The sequence below is a fragment of the Poromitra crassiceps genome (genome assembly GCF_964638095.1).
Source record: "Poromitra crassiceps genome assembly, chromosome: 5".
In the NCBI taxonomy this organism is placed as follows: Eukaryota; Metazoa; Chordata; class Actinopteri; order Beryciformes; family Melamphaidae; genus Poromitra; species Poromitra crassiceps.
Window position 1 is genome coordinate 36,785,831 of NC_139642.1, and position 17,791 is coordinate 36,803,621.

At 44.6% G+C, this 17,791-nt stretch overlaps 1 protein-coding gene across 1 annotated transcript in view; it reads left to right on the plus strand.

Moving 5' to 3' along the window:
• Nucleotides 1-2,141: 2,141 nt before the first annotated feature.
• sptbn4b (spectrin, beta, non-erythrocytic 4b) overlaps nucleotides 2,142-17,791 on the plus strand; it is a gene marked incomplete at both ends in the record, with an annotated part of 110,448 nt that continues 94,798 nt past the window's right edge. Inside the window, 7 exons of the mRNA XM_083636347.1 lie at nucleotides 2,142-2,286; nucleotides 3,977-4,128; nucleotides 6,402-6,575; nucleotides 14,619-14,710; nucleotides 15,780-15,860; nucleotides 16,004-16,119; nucleotides 17,346-17,458. Coding sequence (XP_083492473.1) covers nucleotides 2,142-2,286; nucleotides 3,977-4,128; nucleotides 6,402-6,575; nucleotides 14,619-14,710; nucleotides 15,780-15,860; nucleotides 16,004-16,119; nucleotides 17,346-17,458 — 873 coding nt within the window. The remainder of the gene's footprint in view (nucleotides 2,287-3,976; nucleotides 4,129-6,401; nucleotides 6,576-14,618; nucleotides 14,711-15,779; nucleotides 15,861-16,003; nucleotides 16,120-17,345; nucleotides 17,459-17,791) is intronic.

Here is a 17,791-nt window from a genome sequence, read left to right on the forward strand (position 1 = left end):
TTGGAGCATTCTTTTTCTACCTTTCATCGTCTCCTGTGGGATTTAAAGGCTTTTTTTTTTTAATAGTCTGGTTTTCATTGGGAGAGACAGGAGAGAGGAGAGGACCAAATGTATATATTTGTTTAATCTCCTACCACTCAGTCTGAATCATCAGTGAGATTCTATTATTCCCCTGATGCCAAACGAGCATGGGAAAGTACTTTACTAATAAACTACAGTATTGTTTTGTTTTTGCTGCGAAACAAATGTGCCTCTTAAAATATGAGAATATTACAGTGGTGATTATTTTGGTTTTGAGCCGTGAGGGCGAACAGACTGAAGGCGACTTGCTTGGCTAAAAGGGTTATAAAGTGTCAGATGAGCAGACGTGTGAAGTCACTGAGAGTTTAATTACGCAGTGTGAAAACCCATCCACCTGTGGGGAAGTGTTTAGATGTGAGGGCACCTGTCTCGCTCTCCTTCTGTGCATGTGTGTGTGTGTGTGTGTGTGCGGGTGTGTGTGTGTGTGTGTGTGTGTGTGTGTGTGTGCTTGCATGTGTCTGTGTTACATGCATGTACATGTGTGTATTATGCATATACACACATTGCAGGTGGATCTACATTCCATAATTTAATAATAATAATTTCCATACCGTGGAATTGTTCCCACTGGTTAATAAAATCATCACAAGAGAAGATATTCGTTGACTCAATATGTTTTTTTCCCTTCTGTTTGTGTGTTTCTCAGCTGTCCTGATTTCTCATTTAACTGCTCTCCAACGCAGCCATCCAGTAGTCGCCGAGTGTGATGGATATATTTGAAATTGCCACCAAAAGTTAATTTATTCAGGTGGAGTCGTCACGCTGCTACTTCGTAGAAACAAACAAGTTGAATTGACTTGAACACGTTTATATACGCACACTAGGTTGACAATAGAAAGAATGTGTCGTTTCTTCTTTCTTGACATTTTCACAGCACAAGCTCTCAGTTCCACGGCGAGTACTGTCTGTTAGGGGTGGGAATCACCAGATGCCCACGATACGATACTGAAACGATACTTGGGTCACGATACGATAGTATTGCGATACTGCGATATTTTCGATATTGCGATATATCGATATTGCGATATATTGAATATTGCGATATTTCGATATATTGCGATTTCTTACATTTTCAACTGCAAATGATGTCCCCAAAGGAAAACTTTGTCATCATCTGATTTATATAAGAACAATTTTTCAGTCTGTACATCTGACTTCAACCATTTTATTGCAGCAACATTGTCAAGTAGACATACCAACAACTTTCATAAAGTCATGTCATAGTTGCATGCACCTGACAAACTGAACTGTTTGTTACAGTCTACTTACAGTCCACCTTAACTGGATGTGTGTGTGGACTACTGTACTTATGTAGTTTTTGCAACTTCACTTCACTTACACAAAACATCTTGTGCAGCCCATTCAGTAACTGGGGAATTTGTAAATTACTGTTATGACAAAACTGTTACTGTTAAAACAAAATGAAAATATGCTACCGTTTGTTTACTGCTGGCCTTGGAACTAAAGTTTATAGTAGCCCGGTGGCCTGGCATGGCCTGCAATTTTTTTTTTTTTTTTTTTTTTTTTTTTTTGCAATATCGATACTTGGCGTCCAAATATCGATACAATATCGTCAGGCAAAATATCGCGATACTGTGGTGTATCGATTTTTTCCCCCACCCCTACTGTCTGTGCTTGGCGTTTGAATGTGTGTTTGTCGTTCAGTGCGTCCCGGTGGAGTACAGTTGTACATGTGTACGTTTGTGTGTGTGTGTGTGTGTGTGTGTGTGTGTGTGTGTGTGTGTGTGTGTGTCTCTGACCTCTATGTGTGTTTGTGTATGTGAGCGGCGCAGCGAATTAAGTTCAACCAAAGCCGATGATGATATATTTTGGATTGAAGCTTGTGCCGATATTCATTATCTTTAAATTGTCATGCCAGAAAATGCCATGTACAGTACCTGACTGTATGCCTGTCTGAGCTGTTATACGTGTGTGTGTGTGTGTGTGTGTGTGTGTGTGTGTGTGTGTGTGTGTATGTATGCGTTCGTGCGTGCGTGTGTGTGTGTGTGTGTGTGTGTGTGTGTGTGTGTGTGTGTGTGTGTTGCAGGGTGTCGGGCGCGATGGCCAATGCCTCCCCAGACCTGGACAACGCCGAAGCCCAGCGCCAGCTCAACAACAACAACCGGCCAATCAGCTCAGGCCTCTGGGAGACGGAGTGCACCAGCGCCAAGCTGTTTGAATGCTCCCGCATCAAGGCCCTGGCAGGTCAGAGGTCACACACATGCACCCACGCAAGCATGCACACTCACATAGACACTCACAGAAATATAGACACACAAAGACACCTGCATCAAGACCATAGCAGTGTTATCACTAGAAAATCCAAGCCATTATCAATTTGCTGTTGTTTTGAGGTTTAGCATTGAAATATCTCATCTTTCAAAGTATCCTTCCATGACTGTTTCAAGGCTTTTTGATCAAACTATCATTGTGTTCTAAATAATGTAAGGAACTAACGCTAATATTTATAATTGTATTTATTGATGGATGGCTGGAATTCGCTTATGACCCATTTCACCGCTGGTATTAGCACGGCCCCACCCGGCTCGACACGCTTTTTTGTCTCATTCCACCAGTCAAAAACAGGGACAGCCTGGGTTGAGTCGGGGTTGAGTCGTGCTAGTTTTAGTCCCTGCTTTGTTGAGGTTTCCAGGAGCTGTGGACCCGATACCATACGGTGACGTGAAAACACTGCAGACGACTGATTGGTCAGGCAGAATCGTGTTTACTGGATTGATTGATTGATTGATTGATAACTTTATTGAAACAATAATAGCAGGATCGTACAAGACAACACAACTGTCTGTCAATGCTGGATACCAGTTTAGTGGGACTTACCTTCTCTTCTGTTATTTCCATCAGTCTTTTGTGTTGATGCCTTCGGCTCTGGTGAAATAAAATCGATCTCCTTGCTCAGCCTTAACATGACGGTGGTTTTCAATTGTTTTGAGAGAGAGAAGTCCGTGGCTCGGGAACCCCTTGTAGTTGTGTGTTACGTAAGGCTCTGCTAGGCCGGAGGCGGGGGTTTAGCGGAGCTGTGGCCTTTCCTGGTGAGTTGCCGGGTGGTGACTCCTCTTCTCCCCATAGTGTAGTAACCCCCGTCCCCCGTGCAGCGCATCCATGTAAATAACAACAAATTGATATCCATTCTCCTGGCCGATGGCCGATCATTTTGCCCATGTAGGTCATATAGAGGCACCAGTATTTCATAACCAGTTTAAAAGTTCCGTTTTAAACGTTAAACGTTATACAGTTTTAACGTTATACATTATAGCCGACTTCTGGGTATATGGTCACAGTGACTACTGACTGAACACCAAAGTTATGCCGGCTAAAGTCACGTCCTCTCCTGCATTCAACATACAACCAAGGGATTTCATCTGCCATTCATTTTCCATCTACAGTTTGTTAAAATGTCTGTGTGTTCATTTAACGTTATACACGACGGAGGGAAGATATGCGATCGCTATGGGCGAAGGGTGGATATGCGGTCGCTATGACAACCAGTTGTGGGCGGAGACAAGTAAACTTGCAGTGGAATCAAAGTCTATCAGGTCGAGACGAGTAAGGCCAGTAAGAGTAGAGCCATATTGTGCTGTTATATGTGGTGGAAATGAAACATTAGGCCCCCAAACTCCTCCAAAATCCTGCCATTTCTATTCTCTTCTATTGTCATTTAAAGGCTATGGTTGCGCTCTCATTTTAGAGATATAAATGTTTTTTGTTTTGTTTTTTTCCACACATCTTCTGTCATATTTTTACAAACATGACAAGCCCATTAAAGCTATCTTTCAATGTACCACTGTTGTAGGATTATTTAAAACTTAAACTGAACTAAATCCGTGTGGGCATTTACTCATTTTGTTGTAAAGTTTATTGTCTTCTTGTGCTCCAGAGGAGCGAGATGCGGTGCAGAAGAAGACCTTCACCAAGTGGGTGAACTCCCACCTGGCCCGGGTGTCCTGTCGCATCGCCGACCTCTACAATGACCTGAGGGATGGATACATGCTCACCAGGCTGCTGGAGGTCCTCAGTGGAGAGCTGCTGGTGGGTACAGGACAGTGGAGAGCTGCTGGTGGGTACAGGACAGTGGAGAGCTGCTGGTGGGTACAGGGCAGTGGAGAGCTGCTGATGGGTACAGGACAGTGGAGAGCTGCTGGTGGGTACAGGACAGTGGAGAGCTGCTGGTGGGTACAGGGCAGTGGAGAGCTGCTGATGGGTACAGGACAGTGGAGAGCTGCTGGTGGGTACAGGACAGTGGAGAGCTGCTGGTGGGTACAGGACAGTGGAGAGCTGCTGGTGGGTACAGGACAGTGGAGAGCTGCTGGTGGGTACAGGACAGCTGCTGGTGGGTACAGGACAGCTGCTGGTGGGTACAGGACAGCTGCTGGTGGGTACAGGACAGTGGAGAGCTGCTGGTGGGTACAGGACAGTGGAGAGCTGCTGGTGGGTACAGGACAGCTGCTGGTGGGTACAGGACAGCTGCTGGTGGGTACAGGACAGCTGCTGGTGGGTACAGGGCAGTGGAGAGCTGCTGATGGGTACAGGACAGCTTGGACTCGACTCGGACTCGAACCGGGGACTCAAGTCTTAACTTCAACTCGAGATATAGTGACTTGACTACAACGCTGTCTTCCACCATGTGCTGCAGATCAGAAACTCTTTTAGCTTTATTAGCTTCATTTGAACACAGCCTCTTCCCATTTTGTGTCATAAAGGCTCCAGCAGATTTCCCTCCAGATCCACTGGGTGGAGACACAATGGAGGATGCAGAGTAGAGGCTGAGAGAGGATGACAGCCTGGTCTTGTTTGTTGCCAGGCAGCTGCCTGCCAACCTACATCTGGCTCTATCTGATGGAAGGAAGGCTGACTGGCTGACAACCCTCAAAATGCTTGAGTGACATCACTGATGACATCACTCACAACCAGTGTTGGGACTAACGCGTTATTAAGTAACGCGTTACAGTAACTAAGTTACTTTTTGTGGTAACGAGTACTGTAACGAATTACTTCATCAGTAACGTAACGTACTTACAATTATTGCGGTTTAAACAGGCTTGTTACTCGTTACTCCACGATTCTGTGCGGGACCTACAGCAGCGAGGGTAGAGAGGAAAATGCGAGTCTGACGGCGGTCTGATGAGGAAGTAGGCTAATCGTGCGGCACTTTATTCTTTCTAATGTTACTGGACCAAATTCTGATAGTGAAACGGGTCATTTTGCGCGAGCTGTGTTGTGTACGGTAGCGGTGTTGTTCACTTCACACCGCTCGGGCAGCTCGGCGAGTCAGCAGCATGGAGCCCTCTCCTCCTCGCTCCTCTCAGGCTGTCTGTCACCAGTGCCCTGCTGCACCAGGCAAGCACAGCACTCGTCTCTCACTTACAGATTCCCCTCGCGTTGGAGGGTGTTCACGGTGTGTTTCGTGTTGTTTGGTCATGAAATGGGGAAAAATGCCTGCAAGTCTGCTGCCTTTTGGAGATGAACTGCTATTAAAGGCAGCCGCGACGAGCGGCTGCTTTGGGGCTCTGCTCTGTCCCTATCTGCAGGCAGTGCTGGGCTCTGCTGCTCACTATCACTCCGCTTTTACAAACGGTAACCACAGTGTTTATGTTGTTCAGCCAGGATATTATAGACTACTGATACAGTTGTTAATTATACAGTGCCAAAAGTGTACTGGCTACTTTTTGAAGGCAATAATAAATATGCCTCAATGTTGTCTTGTCCCACACTGTGCTACAGCAACCCCAAAATAATGTGTGTGCATTAATAAGAGAATTGAGAGTTAAAAAAAAGTAACTCAAAAGTTACTTTCCTAGTAACTAAGTTACCTGGAAAGTAACGAGTAACTTAAAGTAACTGAGTTACTTTTCAGAGCAGTAACTAGTAACTGTAACTAAGTTACTAATTAAAAGTAACTTGCCCAACACTGCTCACAACCCTGAGGACAAATGACATCATCAGTGGCCAGCAGCCACTTGCCTGGCAATTATCTTTGCCAGGCAGCCAGATGACGGATGACGTCATCAGTGATGTCATCAGTACCCCACATGCTGCCTCGCATATAGCAAATTTGCACTTGTTTACAGTAATACTAATGTCTCAAAATTAACATGGTAATGATTTATTGATGTTTAAATCTTATAAATAGCACTTTTAATAGTTTATTTATTATTTTTCTTATTTCTCCTTTATTTAACCAGGTGAGTCCCATTGAGATTGAAACCTCTTTTTCAAGGAAACCCTGGAATAGTAAAGGCTAAAATCTGTCAGAGCCATTCAAACGACTGAGTGTTAAATAAAGTATTCCTCTCTCTCACCAGCCGAGGCCAACACGGGGCCGCATGCGGATCCACTGTCTGGAGAACGTTGACAAGGCTCTCCAGTTCCTCAAGGAGCAGAGGGTCCACCTGGAGAATGTGGGCTCCCATGACATTGTTGACGGAAACCACCGCCTTACCCTGGGCCTCATGTGGACCATCATCTTACGCTTCCAGGTAAACACACACGCACACGCACGGATAAATCAGCATTAGGGAAAGTCTTCGGAGAATGTTCTACACTAGATCAGCACCCTAGTGGTTGTCCCTGATACTGGGACGTCTGGACTGTCATTTCTAGTTGAGTCATGGCCACGTGTTAAAACACTTTGACTTCATGCCTGATGTCTTCCAATCTAGCCAATGAGGCTAGCATGAGCTAATTTGCTAATACAACATTAGCTGACTGATTGGCTATACTTCCATCCAGTGTTCAAAATCCGTTTTTTGACTTACCTGCCCCAAGGGCTTGTAAACTCTAAATATTTACCTGTCAAAAATTATGAATATACATTTTTAGTGGAAATACTGTATGTATTTCTCCTTAGAAATTACTTTGAGAACAGTCCGAGATCAAAGACTGTAAGAGAGGCTTTCAAATGTCATCACACAAAGTGGCCAGTGTGGTTGTGACTCTACTTGATTTGTTTGCCGAAGACCAAATTTAACAGCATTTGACAGTTGGCAGTTGATAAATTCAAACCCTGCTCCCATCTAATTATTGCTGCTTTACTGAAACAAGTACATTACAGCAAATTAATTAGAAAGTGGTTACTTTTTCGTCATGTTGTGTAGACTACATTTCAAACTTTACCTGTTCAGGAGGAACAGATGAGCGCCGTCTGTTGACTGACACCGTGTCCTGTGTCATAGATGTGATGAATGATGGTCGTTGTAGTTTAAGAACACACATTCAGTACTAGGGATGTTCATCAATTATCGAAAATCGATAATTGATCGTTAAGGAATTGAATCGATCATGTGGAATTTTTATCGATTATTGTTATTATAAAAAAAATAAAAAAAAATAAAAAATGGACCAAGTTTGGGTGGAATTCGTTCCTCCTCGCCCCACTCCATTGCACAGCCGACTAACGTGAGGTGGAGCTTCATATAGTCTCTAGTTTTCTGGCTGGGCACGGGCCTTTGTGCCAACAAAACTGTTTTAAACATGGGGAATTCACACTGGCATGCGCCAGGGACAGCAGAGTGTTGGAGAGGAGACACATTGAAATAAAGAGTTCATTGAGGAGAACACGTTGTCTTTCGTATTTTCTGCCATAGGCATTCATTTTGTAAAAATAAATAAAAATAAAATATTATTATTAATATGATCGATAATCGATAATTGATCGTTACTTTTCCCGATTTTCGATTATGAAATTTTTTCAAAATGAACATCCCTATTCAGTACACAACAGCAGTGATTTCTTATGTTTATCAAATGAGAAACACCAGCGATGATGTCACTGAAAACTGAACTGGTGCTTTTGCTCCAAATTTGTTTTCTTTGTTTTGTCTCCCGTGAGATTTTGTCTTTCACGTTAAAGGAATTGTCTCTAGACCCGACTTTTTTGGTAGTAAACTCTTTGCTCATTTCTGAAATGTTGCGCATGGCTTTTGGTATCAGTTTTCATTATCAGCAATGGGGAAATTCTTTCATACCAATACCATGTTTTGCTCTGGTATTGATCTGACATCAGATATAGAAGTATTGTCTTGGTGCATCATTTGCTAATTGGCAGCTGATGAGCTCAGCGGTTGTGACTGGGGAGGCTGTCACAGCTGCCGCATCATCAGAGTGCGACGGCCAATGCAGTGTTCGGTGGATAAAGATTGAATGTCACTCGGGGCTCAGCGGCCTAGCGGTGGCGGTTGCTTTTCTAGTCTGATCTTCAGCAAGGACAGACACACACACACACACACACACACACACACGCACACACACACTCACAGGCACACACACACACATGCAGAAACTCTGCTGTGTCACGTCCTCCTACCTGCACTCGCTCTCTTGTACGCACTGCTCTTTCACAGTCTTACCTATCTATCTATCTATCTATCTATCTATCTATCTATCTATCTATCTATCTATCTATCTATCTATCTATTGTATCTCTATCTGTCTGTCTGTCTGTCTGTTGATTTCTCTCTCTCAGGCCTGCACATAATCATATTCTGATATACACAAACATACTATCACACAGTCACACGCGCACACACACACACACACACACACACACACACACACACGCACACACACACACACACACACTCTCTCTCTCTCTCTCTCTCTCTCTCTCTCCCTCTCTCTCTCTCTCTCTCTCCAGGCCTTAGCAGCAGTGATACAGGATCTATGTCTGCCATGTAAGTACAGCAGCAGCCCACGGCACTTCTTCATTACGCTCCGGTGCTGCAGCGTGGCCTCAGGCGCCAAACGCTTGTGTAGCATTATTCAGGCCCTTCTGCAACATTCACGGCGCAGAGTCGCCTAATAGTCGTCTCTGGGGACGCAGTATTGTCATGCTATGGCTGAGCTACCCACCACAAGGCACATTTACTGTAACAGCACTGCTAGCAGAAGTAGCCATTCCTTTGTTGAAGCCTAGTATGATTAGTGGAATAAAGCAGGAATAAGGCTGTTGTTTAGCAAGTTGGTTTGCAGGCAATGGCGACAATCTTCTGAATCTGCAAGGTTCACCGGGCTGATAATTTAACTGTGAAATGTATAAGGATGTTGTATTGTCCACTGCTGTCCTTGCAAACTGAATTTCCCTCAGGACAATAAATGCTGTGCCATTAATTTTGATTATGAAGTTTATTTGTCAGGGACCATGTGCAAAAGAAAACATAAATCTCTGAGAAGAGAAAAGATGCTTTGCACCAGATTATAGCTATTTGCTCATTTCCATCTGCAGTCCCAGGGAGGTCGACATACTGGACAAACAATACAATAAATAAATTACAAAGTACATGTTGAAGTACAAAAAATCTGGAATCACTACATTCCACTCTGCACAATATGATATCACATTATGCTACTTTGAATTCTAAATTAGTCATAGCAATGGCAAAGGCATAGACTAATATAGGCGCAATTGGTTATTTACAATCCAGAATAGAGTAACATGTTAGTTATTGCTAGCTAGCTCTCTTGGAAAAGTCATCTTTAGCATTTTATCCGAGTAACATACTAGTTATCATGCAAGACAGTTCAGCTGGCTCCACAGGTTCAAAGTAAAACTCTTTTTATATGGATTTTACAAAACGTCTATGGCAGCCATTCCCAACCTGTTGGCCGGGGGGCCACTGGTGGGCCGCGAAGATATTGCAAGTGGAGCGCCAAATCATTTGCAAAACATTATGATTTTCATGGGGGGGGAGTCCTCTTTAGTATTTGATGTTCAGTATAGCTTATCTGGAGGTTATCTGGATAAGGAAAAACGCATGTTAATGCAAGGTGTAAACGCATCGTGATCAGGATGCGATCAGAACTTCCTGACCACATCTGGAGGTAGTCTTGCTCACATTGTGTTCAGATCGCTTTCACCACATTTACACCTGGTTTTTAAATGTGACGATTATCCAGATAACTTATCCAGATACAGGTTGCATTTAAAAACCAGGTGTAAATGGGGTGTTAGTGTCTGTCTGTCTGTCTGTCTGTCTGTTTTTCTGTCTGTCAGCAGGATATCTCAACAACTTATCAACGGATTTCCATGAAATCTGGTGGACAGATAGGCCTCGGACCAAAGAACAATTGATTACATTTTGGCAGTGATTTGGATACGGGATTACTGCCATTAAACAATAATAATCAGGTTGTTTTACCATAACTATGGAACTAACAGTTAGGTTAGAAGGAGACTTGATTCTAAATCCTAACAGTATGTTTGCAATATCAATTAATCAGTTTAACATAAAAAAAAATTAAGTGGTAAGAATGATGCCTTTGGGTGTAACAGCAAGTTGGACAAATGTTCCGCGTTGGCAAAGGTTTCTGCTGTCCGAGTGCCTTCTGGTCTGATCTTTCCTTCCTTGCACTTTTTCTCTCCGTCTCCACCTCTTTCCCCTCCCTTCCTCCCATCCTCCCTCTCTCTGTTGTGAAAGTGAGAGTTTGCTTTGCCCAGTCAGCAGGTAGGGCCAAGCCACTGCAGTAGCTGCACAGGCAGGGAGAGAGAGAGAGAGAGTCACAGAGAGACAGAGAGAGAGAGAGAGAGAGAGAAGGAGGGAGAGAGAGAGAAGGGAGAAAGGGAATGACAGACAAATGAAGAGGTAATCCTACTGTACTTACAGTTATTATTTGCAGTGACTTTGATTACTGTGTGCTATTTGGTTGGCTGACTGTCCTTGTATTGTGTGTGTGTGTGTGTGTGTGTGTGTGTGTGTGTGTGTGTGCGCGCGTGCGCGTGCGTGCGTGCGTGCATGCGTGTGTGTGTGTGTGTGCGCGCGTCCGTGCATGCGCGTGTTGGCTGTGTGCTTACCTAACACACTGCCAGCTCACATGCAGTTTACACTGGTTAAAGATGAATCTGAATTGAGATTGAGACACATGTCTAGACATATAGATTCAGATATAGGTTACTGTACTGTACACTGAATGTGCAAAGTATAATTCATTAAGCACATTGATGAGGTGAATCATTTTCTTTGTTTTCTTGAGAGATCAAGTTATTTATGTCGTTAACACATTTATTATTAGATTATGAGAACATTTTCTGTAAAATGTTTTATCCCAATGTATGAAGAAACAGTATGTCCTCAATGGGGGCTTCCGTACAAATATGTTAGCTGACACAATGTACATCATCAGACAAAATCCATAATAGATGCTTAAAATTTTGTCAATTCATGATTTGGATTTAAATCTATGAGTACAGTGAGCATTTTACTGGCTTGTATTTCCCACTGAGCCCAAACTCTCTGTGTGGATCTACACTATAGCCTACAAATCAGTGTTGAACAACAATGGACGTTAAGTCTTTTTCTCCAGTTTGCTTTGAAACAAAGAATCAATCTACAAAATTGTCCAAGACTTAAGAGAGACAGGATTTGAACCTTAACCTCATTATGCTGTCTGTCGGTGGATGTGTGTGTGTCTGTGTATGTGCATGCACAAGTTCATCTTGTGTGTGTATGTACGGATTGTGTGTGCATGTGCGTGCGCCTGCGGCATGTGTGTGCGTGCGTAATATTGTGCCTAACGATGCGGGTAGCAGCTGCTTCCAGGATGTCATCATGTCCCTAATTACCTTGGATCATGTCACTGTGATGTGATTGGTTGAATGGCTGTCACTGTCACCTATTATCAGGCAGCAAGTTGATGATGTCTATGGGGCAGCATAAGGGACAAATTTAAGACTACTGAGAAGCCGTCGGAAGCTATATCTTTGCCAAAGCCAGCTATGGATCTGGCCAATGATCTGTCAGCACCGGCAACTGAGAGACCGTCACTGAGAAATGAGAAGCCGACTACTGATTTGTCTTACCAAGCAGTCCACTGGATCATCTATTGGCTTGGCTGGTCATTAGCTTGTCTTTAAACTATTTTAAACTATTTCAGACGGCAGCCCGTCACACAACACACTACAACACATGCATGCGGCCACTACACACACTCATGCTGATGGTGGCCGGTGAAATATGTCCTCTGCATTTGACCCATCCAGGCTTGTCCTTTCCTCCAGGGGGCAGGCCAGGAGCAGTGGTCGCTTTCTCGTACAGCGCCCGGGGACCAACTTCGGATGTTGTCGTCACTGGTCGGATGACGATGACGATCTGATCTTCTGCATGTTTTTAGTGGGGGGGTTATATACGGAGGAACCCCCTGGGGGAGCACGGGGAGAACATGCAAACTCCACACAGACAGAAAGGCCCTTACGACGAGATACCCCACCTGGGCAGTAGGCACTGAAGATATGGGGGGGAACACAACCACAGCGCCCACAGTGTCCCAGGCGAGAATCGAACTCAGGACCTTCTGACTGTGAGGCGACAGCTCTACCACTGAGCCACCGTGCCCCACCGTGTCTAGGCTGGCTATTGATTTGTCTTACCTAGCAGTCCACTGGATCATCTGTTGACTAGGCTGGTCATTAGCTTGTCTAAGCTGGCTACTAGCTTGGAGAGGCTAGCAACCCACTGGATCATCTATTGGCTAGGCTGGTCATTAGCTTGTCTAAGCTGGCTACTAGCTTGGAGAGGCTAGCAACCCACTGGATCATCTATTGGAAATACAGAAATACAAGAAAAATACAGAGCCAACTTACAATAGTTCATATGTATTTATTGACCATGTAATACATGTATGGGTGGAATATGACTAATTGTAAATCAGAATAAAACACGATAGTTTAAATCAGCCCAGTGAAATGAGGAAATTCAAATAAAAACTAAATTCTCAGCTCAGCAGCTGTGCTGCTAGTTGTTGGTGACATCTACTGACTAGCTAGCCTAGGAAAGCCAATGAATGACCAGCCCATCCAATAACTAATCCAGTGGGTTGCTAGCCTCTCCAAGCTAGTAGCCAGCTTAGACAAGCTAATGACCAGCCTAGCCAATAGATGATCCAGTAGGTTGCTAGCCTCTCCAAGCTAGTAGCCAGCTTAGACAAGCTAATGACCAGCCTAGTCAATAGATGATCCAGTGGACTGCTAGGTAAGACAAATCAATAGTCGGCTTCTCATTTCTCACTGACGGTCCCTCAGTTGCCGGTGCTGACAGATCATTGGCCAGATCCATAGCTGGCTTCGGCAAAGATATAGCCTCCGACGGCTTCTCAGTAGTCTTAAATTTGTCCCTTACGCTGCCCCATAGATGTCATTGTTCTGCATATTGAGCACCAGCACACAGCGTGCCACTCTCCTTAGCTCTTATTACTCATCATCTCTCTTACAGCCATGATCCCTGGAGGGTCGTGGGAAGGGCAAAGTGACCTCTGTAAATAATGCTGATGATCTAGAAATGAACAAAGCTTATTTGTTTGTTGCACTCAGTAGACCTGGAGGTCGCTCTAGATAGATACAAGGCAAATGTAAAATGTCAGAAGAGACACTCTCGGGTTTATAGAACTGGGATGCTCAGAGCAAAGCAAATGTGTGTTTCTGAAACTATGTACCGTAGTCTTTGTAGTCTTAGTGCTACCGTTGTTATGAATAAAGATCATCAATACATAGTACCACAGTATGCATACAGTATACAAGTGATTCCCAACCAGGGGTACGTGTACCCCTAGGGGTACTTGGAAAGATTTGGGATTACAATTTATTTCCAAAATGATGGATTTTTTTTCCCAAAAGTCATTTCATAAGCCCATTGTTAAAATAGCACATGCACGCCACAAGTTCTCCCCCCGACAGTTGTCAACTGTTACATTATTGATAAATGGCTCAAAAACGTCCAGTTGCTGTCGCTCCCGATTCAGGTTTAAGGGAGCTTGGTTACAAAAGGGCACCGGCAGTTCAGTGAAAAATATCTTTATGGATTTACCTGTCTGCATATTACATACCGTATTATTATAATGGACACGAGGAAGTTACCCGTTAAATGTATACTCTCCTCCATCAGGTGAGACATGAGGATACACACACCAGAAAAACAACAACACACAGGAGCGTTGTTTCCCACAATTGGCCATGTTTGCGGGTGGGATGCCGGTGGAGGTACTGTATGAGTCCAGGTCGCTGCACTAGCGCCTCCTCTGGTCGGTGTGGGCGCCTGTTCGGGGGAACTGGGGGGAATAGCGTGATCTTCCCATGCGCTACGTCCTGCCGTTGAAACACCTCGCTGTCAGATGAAAAGAAGCAGGTGGTGACTGCACATGTATCGGAGGAAGCATGTGCTAGTAGTAGTCCATGGCTCTCCCTAGATCAGCAGAGGGGGTGGAGCAATGACCGGGACAACAGGGGGAATTGGCCAAGTACAACTGGGGAGAAAATGGGAAGGAGGAGAAAAGCCTTTAAACAAGACACTGATCTCCTCTCTGCTCACTCATTGTAAGAACTCTGCATCAGAGTCAGCTAAGTACCTGAAATGGAAATGTAGCTTAATGCTCCAGAGAAGAAGAGGTTGAACTTGTGTGCGTGTGTGTGTGTGTGTGTGTGTGTGTGTGTGTGTGTGTGTGTGTGTGTGTGTGTGTGTGTGAGTGTGTGTGTGTGTGTGTGTGTGTGTGTGTGTGCGTGCGTGTGTGTGTGTGTGTGTGTGTGTGTGTTTTCACAGATCCAGGTGATCAAGATAGAGACGGAGGACAACAGAGAAACCCGCTCTGCCAAGGATGCCCTGCTGCTCTGGTGCCAAATGAAGACTGCAGGGTAAGACTCCGCCATGCTGAAGTGTCCCTGAGCAAGGCACTTACTCCCTGCCAGCTGCTGCTCTGTAGCTGACCTCTGACCTCCATGTGGAGGGAGGGGGGTGACGACGTGATGAATTTCCCTCTGGGGATCAATAAAGTTTCACACCAAGTCCCAGTTGATTATTGCATTGTTGGTTCTGCTTGTTGAGACTCTGAGGCCTCTACTGCCCCGTCTACATTTTTAGTTACAAAACGTGTTTTTCCCACGGCACAGCCGAGGGCATCACACGTCCACTTCAGGTCATGTATTCAGTCAGGAACACTAGTGAGGACGTCGTTTCGTGAGATGGCCTCTAGTTTCCTGGTTGGGCGGTGTTTGAACCTTCGGGCCAATCATGGTGCTTAAACACGGCAAACTCCACTCAACCTGGACGCCCGCCGACTTTAAACAAACGCACATTCAAATGCCATGCACATACAGTACTCTGAACCATTTCCTATTGTGAACCCAATGTGAATACAATGTGTTCAATAAATCCAATTTGTTTCTATGAAGTAGCTCTGTTATGACCAAAGTTAGGCTGCTGTATTCCATGTTGATGTTCCAAAACTGCCCAGTGGGCAGAAATCTATCAGTAATCCTATCTGTGTTCTGCTGCAGCTAGGTTAGTTGAATTGGACATGTGCCGTGGGCCTGTACAGGATCTGTACTTGTTCACTCTCAGACTAATGGGACCAAGCTTTTCATGCAATGACTGAAGACATGTGACAGCTAAACATTCATTTTACGCATATTTTCAATCTATATACAGTAATGTTTGTTTGCACCAGCAATTCTTGGAAAAGCTTATTTCCAAATCAAACACTTCAAGAACATACAGTATGTAAATGCAACTTTTGTATTGAAGCTGCTCATAGCTGATAGCCCCCCCCCCCCCCCCAATTATCTTTTTTAATGCACGATTACACAGAGCTGGGCAACAAAAGTACAATGCAACATTATCGATTATTGTCCTGCAGTGAACTCACAGCATGAGCATTTTGACAGTCTCTGAAACAGCATTAAAACTCTCCTGGCTCTGCTGCAGGTATCCTGAGGTCAACATCCAGAACTTCACCACCTGCTGGAGAGACGGTCTGGCCTTCAACGCCCTCATACACAGACACAGGTAGACACACACACACACACACACACACACACACACACACACACACACACACACACACACACACACACACACACACACACACACACACACACACACTTGGAGGAAAATACAGAACAACTGTTCTATCCCTTTCTGCCCTCCAGGCCTGACTTGATAGAGTTCCACAAGCTGACGCGGTCCAATGCCACACACAACCTCCAGCAAGCCTTCAACATCGCTGAGCACAACCTCGGCCTCACCAAACTCCTGGACCCCGAGGGTGAGATGGCAAACGGGTTTGGGGTTGACTGCAGTCAGTTTGAGTCAAATGTCATCACGTAACGTATGATCCAAATGGATCTCACACAAATGTGATGTCACATTGAAGTGGACAGGAAGGGTGTTGTGGTCGGGGTGGGAGATGGATGAATATGCCTTCAATACCGACAACCAGGGTTCAATTCATAGCTTGTATGAAGTACCTTTCTACTGTTTTTCTTATTTAACCAAAACCAAAGACTTTCCTAAACCTTAACCAAGTTGTTTTACTTGCCTAAACTTAACCGTTAGCCAACCTTTAGCTGGAAATGCAGTGTCCAATTTGCCCAAAGTCACTAAATGGTATGAGTAACAAATTAGAGAGTATTTTAGAAGTGGTCATTTGTAGCTCAATAGGTAAAAGGTAAAAGTAAAAGTATGCTAGGGTTAAGCCCCCCACGCACATGATCCGCGGTAAAACAGCTCTGCGCCCACTGTGCTGTTGTTTTCCTATGGGGAGAGCGGTGCCTCCCAACTAAGCAGCAGCACTACTCTTGGCGTCATGCAGTGCTCGAATTTGCCACCGTGCGCTGCGCTCAAACTTCTAATGATTCAACTTTGACTTACTTAGCGCTGACCTTTCTCTGCTTTACCTCGCGATGAGAGAAGAGAAGATCACTTATCATGTGAAGGCAGCTTTAGGGGTTCAATACCTGCTGCACAGCAAATGTTCAAGTGTTCCTATGTGCCAATTAGCGTTAAGTGTTAAAGGATGGCTTTACCGATAATAAACCCACTTTGTATCATTATAATCTCAGTAATATAAGCACATGGGCAGTGTTTACCTTCTCTCTCTGTTTTCCTCATGGAGAATTCTCTGCCTGCAGAAACTTCCGTTATGGCGCGTTGTGATGTAAAACGCGCCACAACGGAGTGTTTTGCCAGAGGAGGAAATGGGAGCTCTCTGTAAGGAAAACAGAGAGAGAAGGTAAACACTGCCCATGTGCTTATATTACCAAGATTATAATGACACAAAGTGGGTTGATTATCGGTAAAGCCATCCTTTAAGTTGAGTGTTGACTGGACAGTTGTTTGACCACTCAGAGGCAGTCTGGATCTGGGGCAGCTCTCCAAAACGATCTAAGTGTTAAATTAACTCTGGTGGGTGTGGGTGTGGTTACTGATGATTTCTCAACATGGCTCCACCTAAAGCTGCTCTCTGTGTCCATGGCTTTGTGTCCTGTGCAGATGTGAACACAGAGAACCCAGACGAGAAGTCCATCATCACCTATGTGGTCTCCTACTACCACTACTTCTCCAAGATGAAGGCCCTCATTGTGGAGGGCAAGAGGGTCGGCAAGGTAACAAAACACACGTGAAATTGAAGAATGGGGGAAATATCGATGTCATAAATGCTGACAATAGATACAGTTGTCTAAATCGCTTGTGCAGTCTTTCTTTCTTTCTCTTCACATTCGCTGTGTATGAAACGCAAGCAACCTGCCCATCACCTACTGTAGCTATCTGGTACCTGCTTAATTAGGTACCTGGTTTGAATGTAGGTGAGAGACAAAGAATTTGTTTGAGACGTCCTCAAGGTAGCATCGCACGCTCGGGGCAGCCAGGCGGAGTTTCCCCCCTGCCATCCTGCATTTAGAAAATTCCCCGAAATATAAGGTGGCAGTGGCAGGATA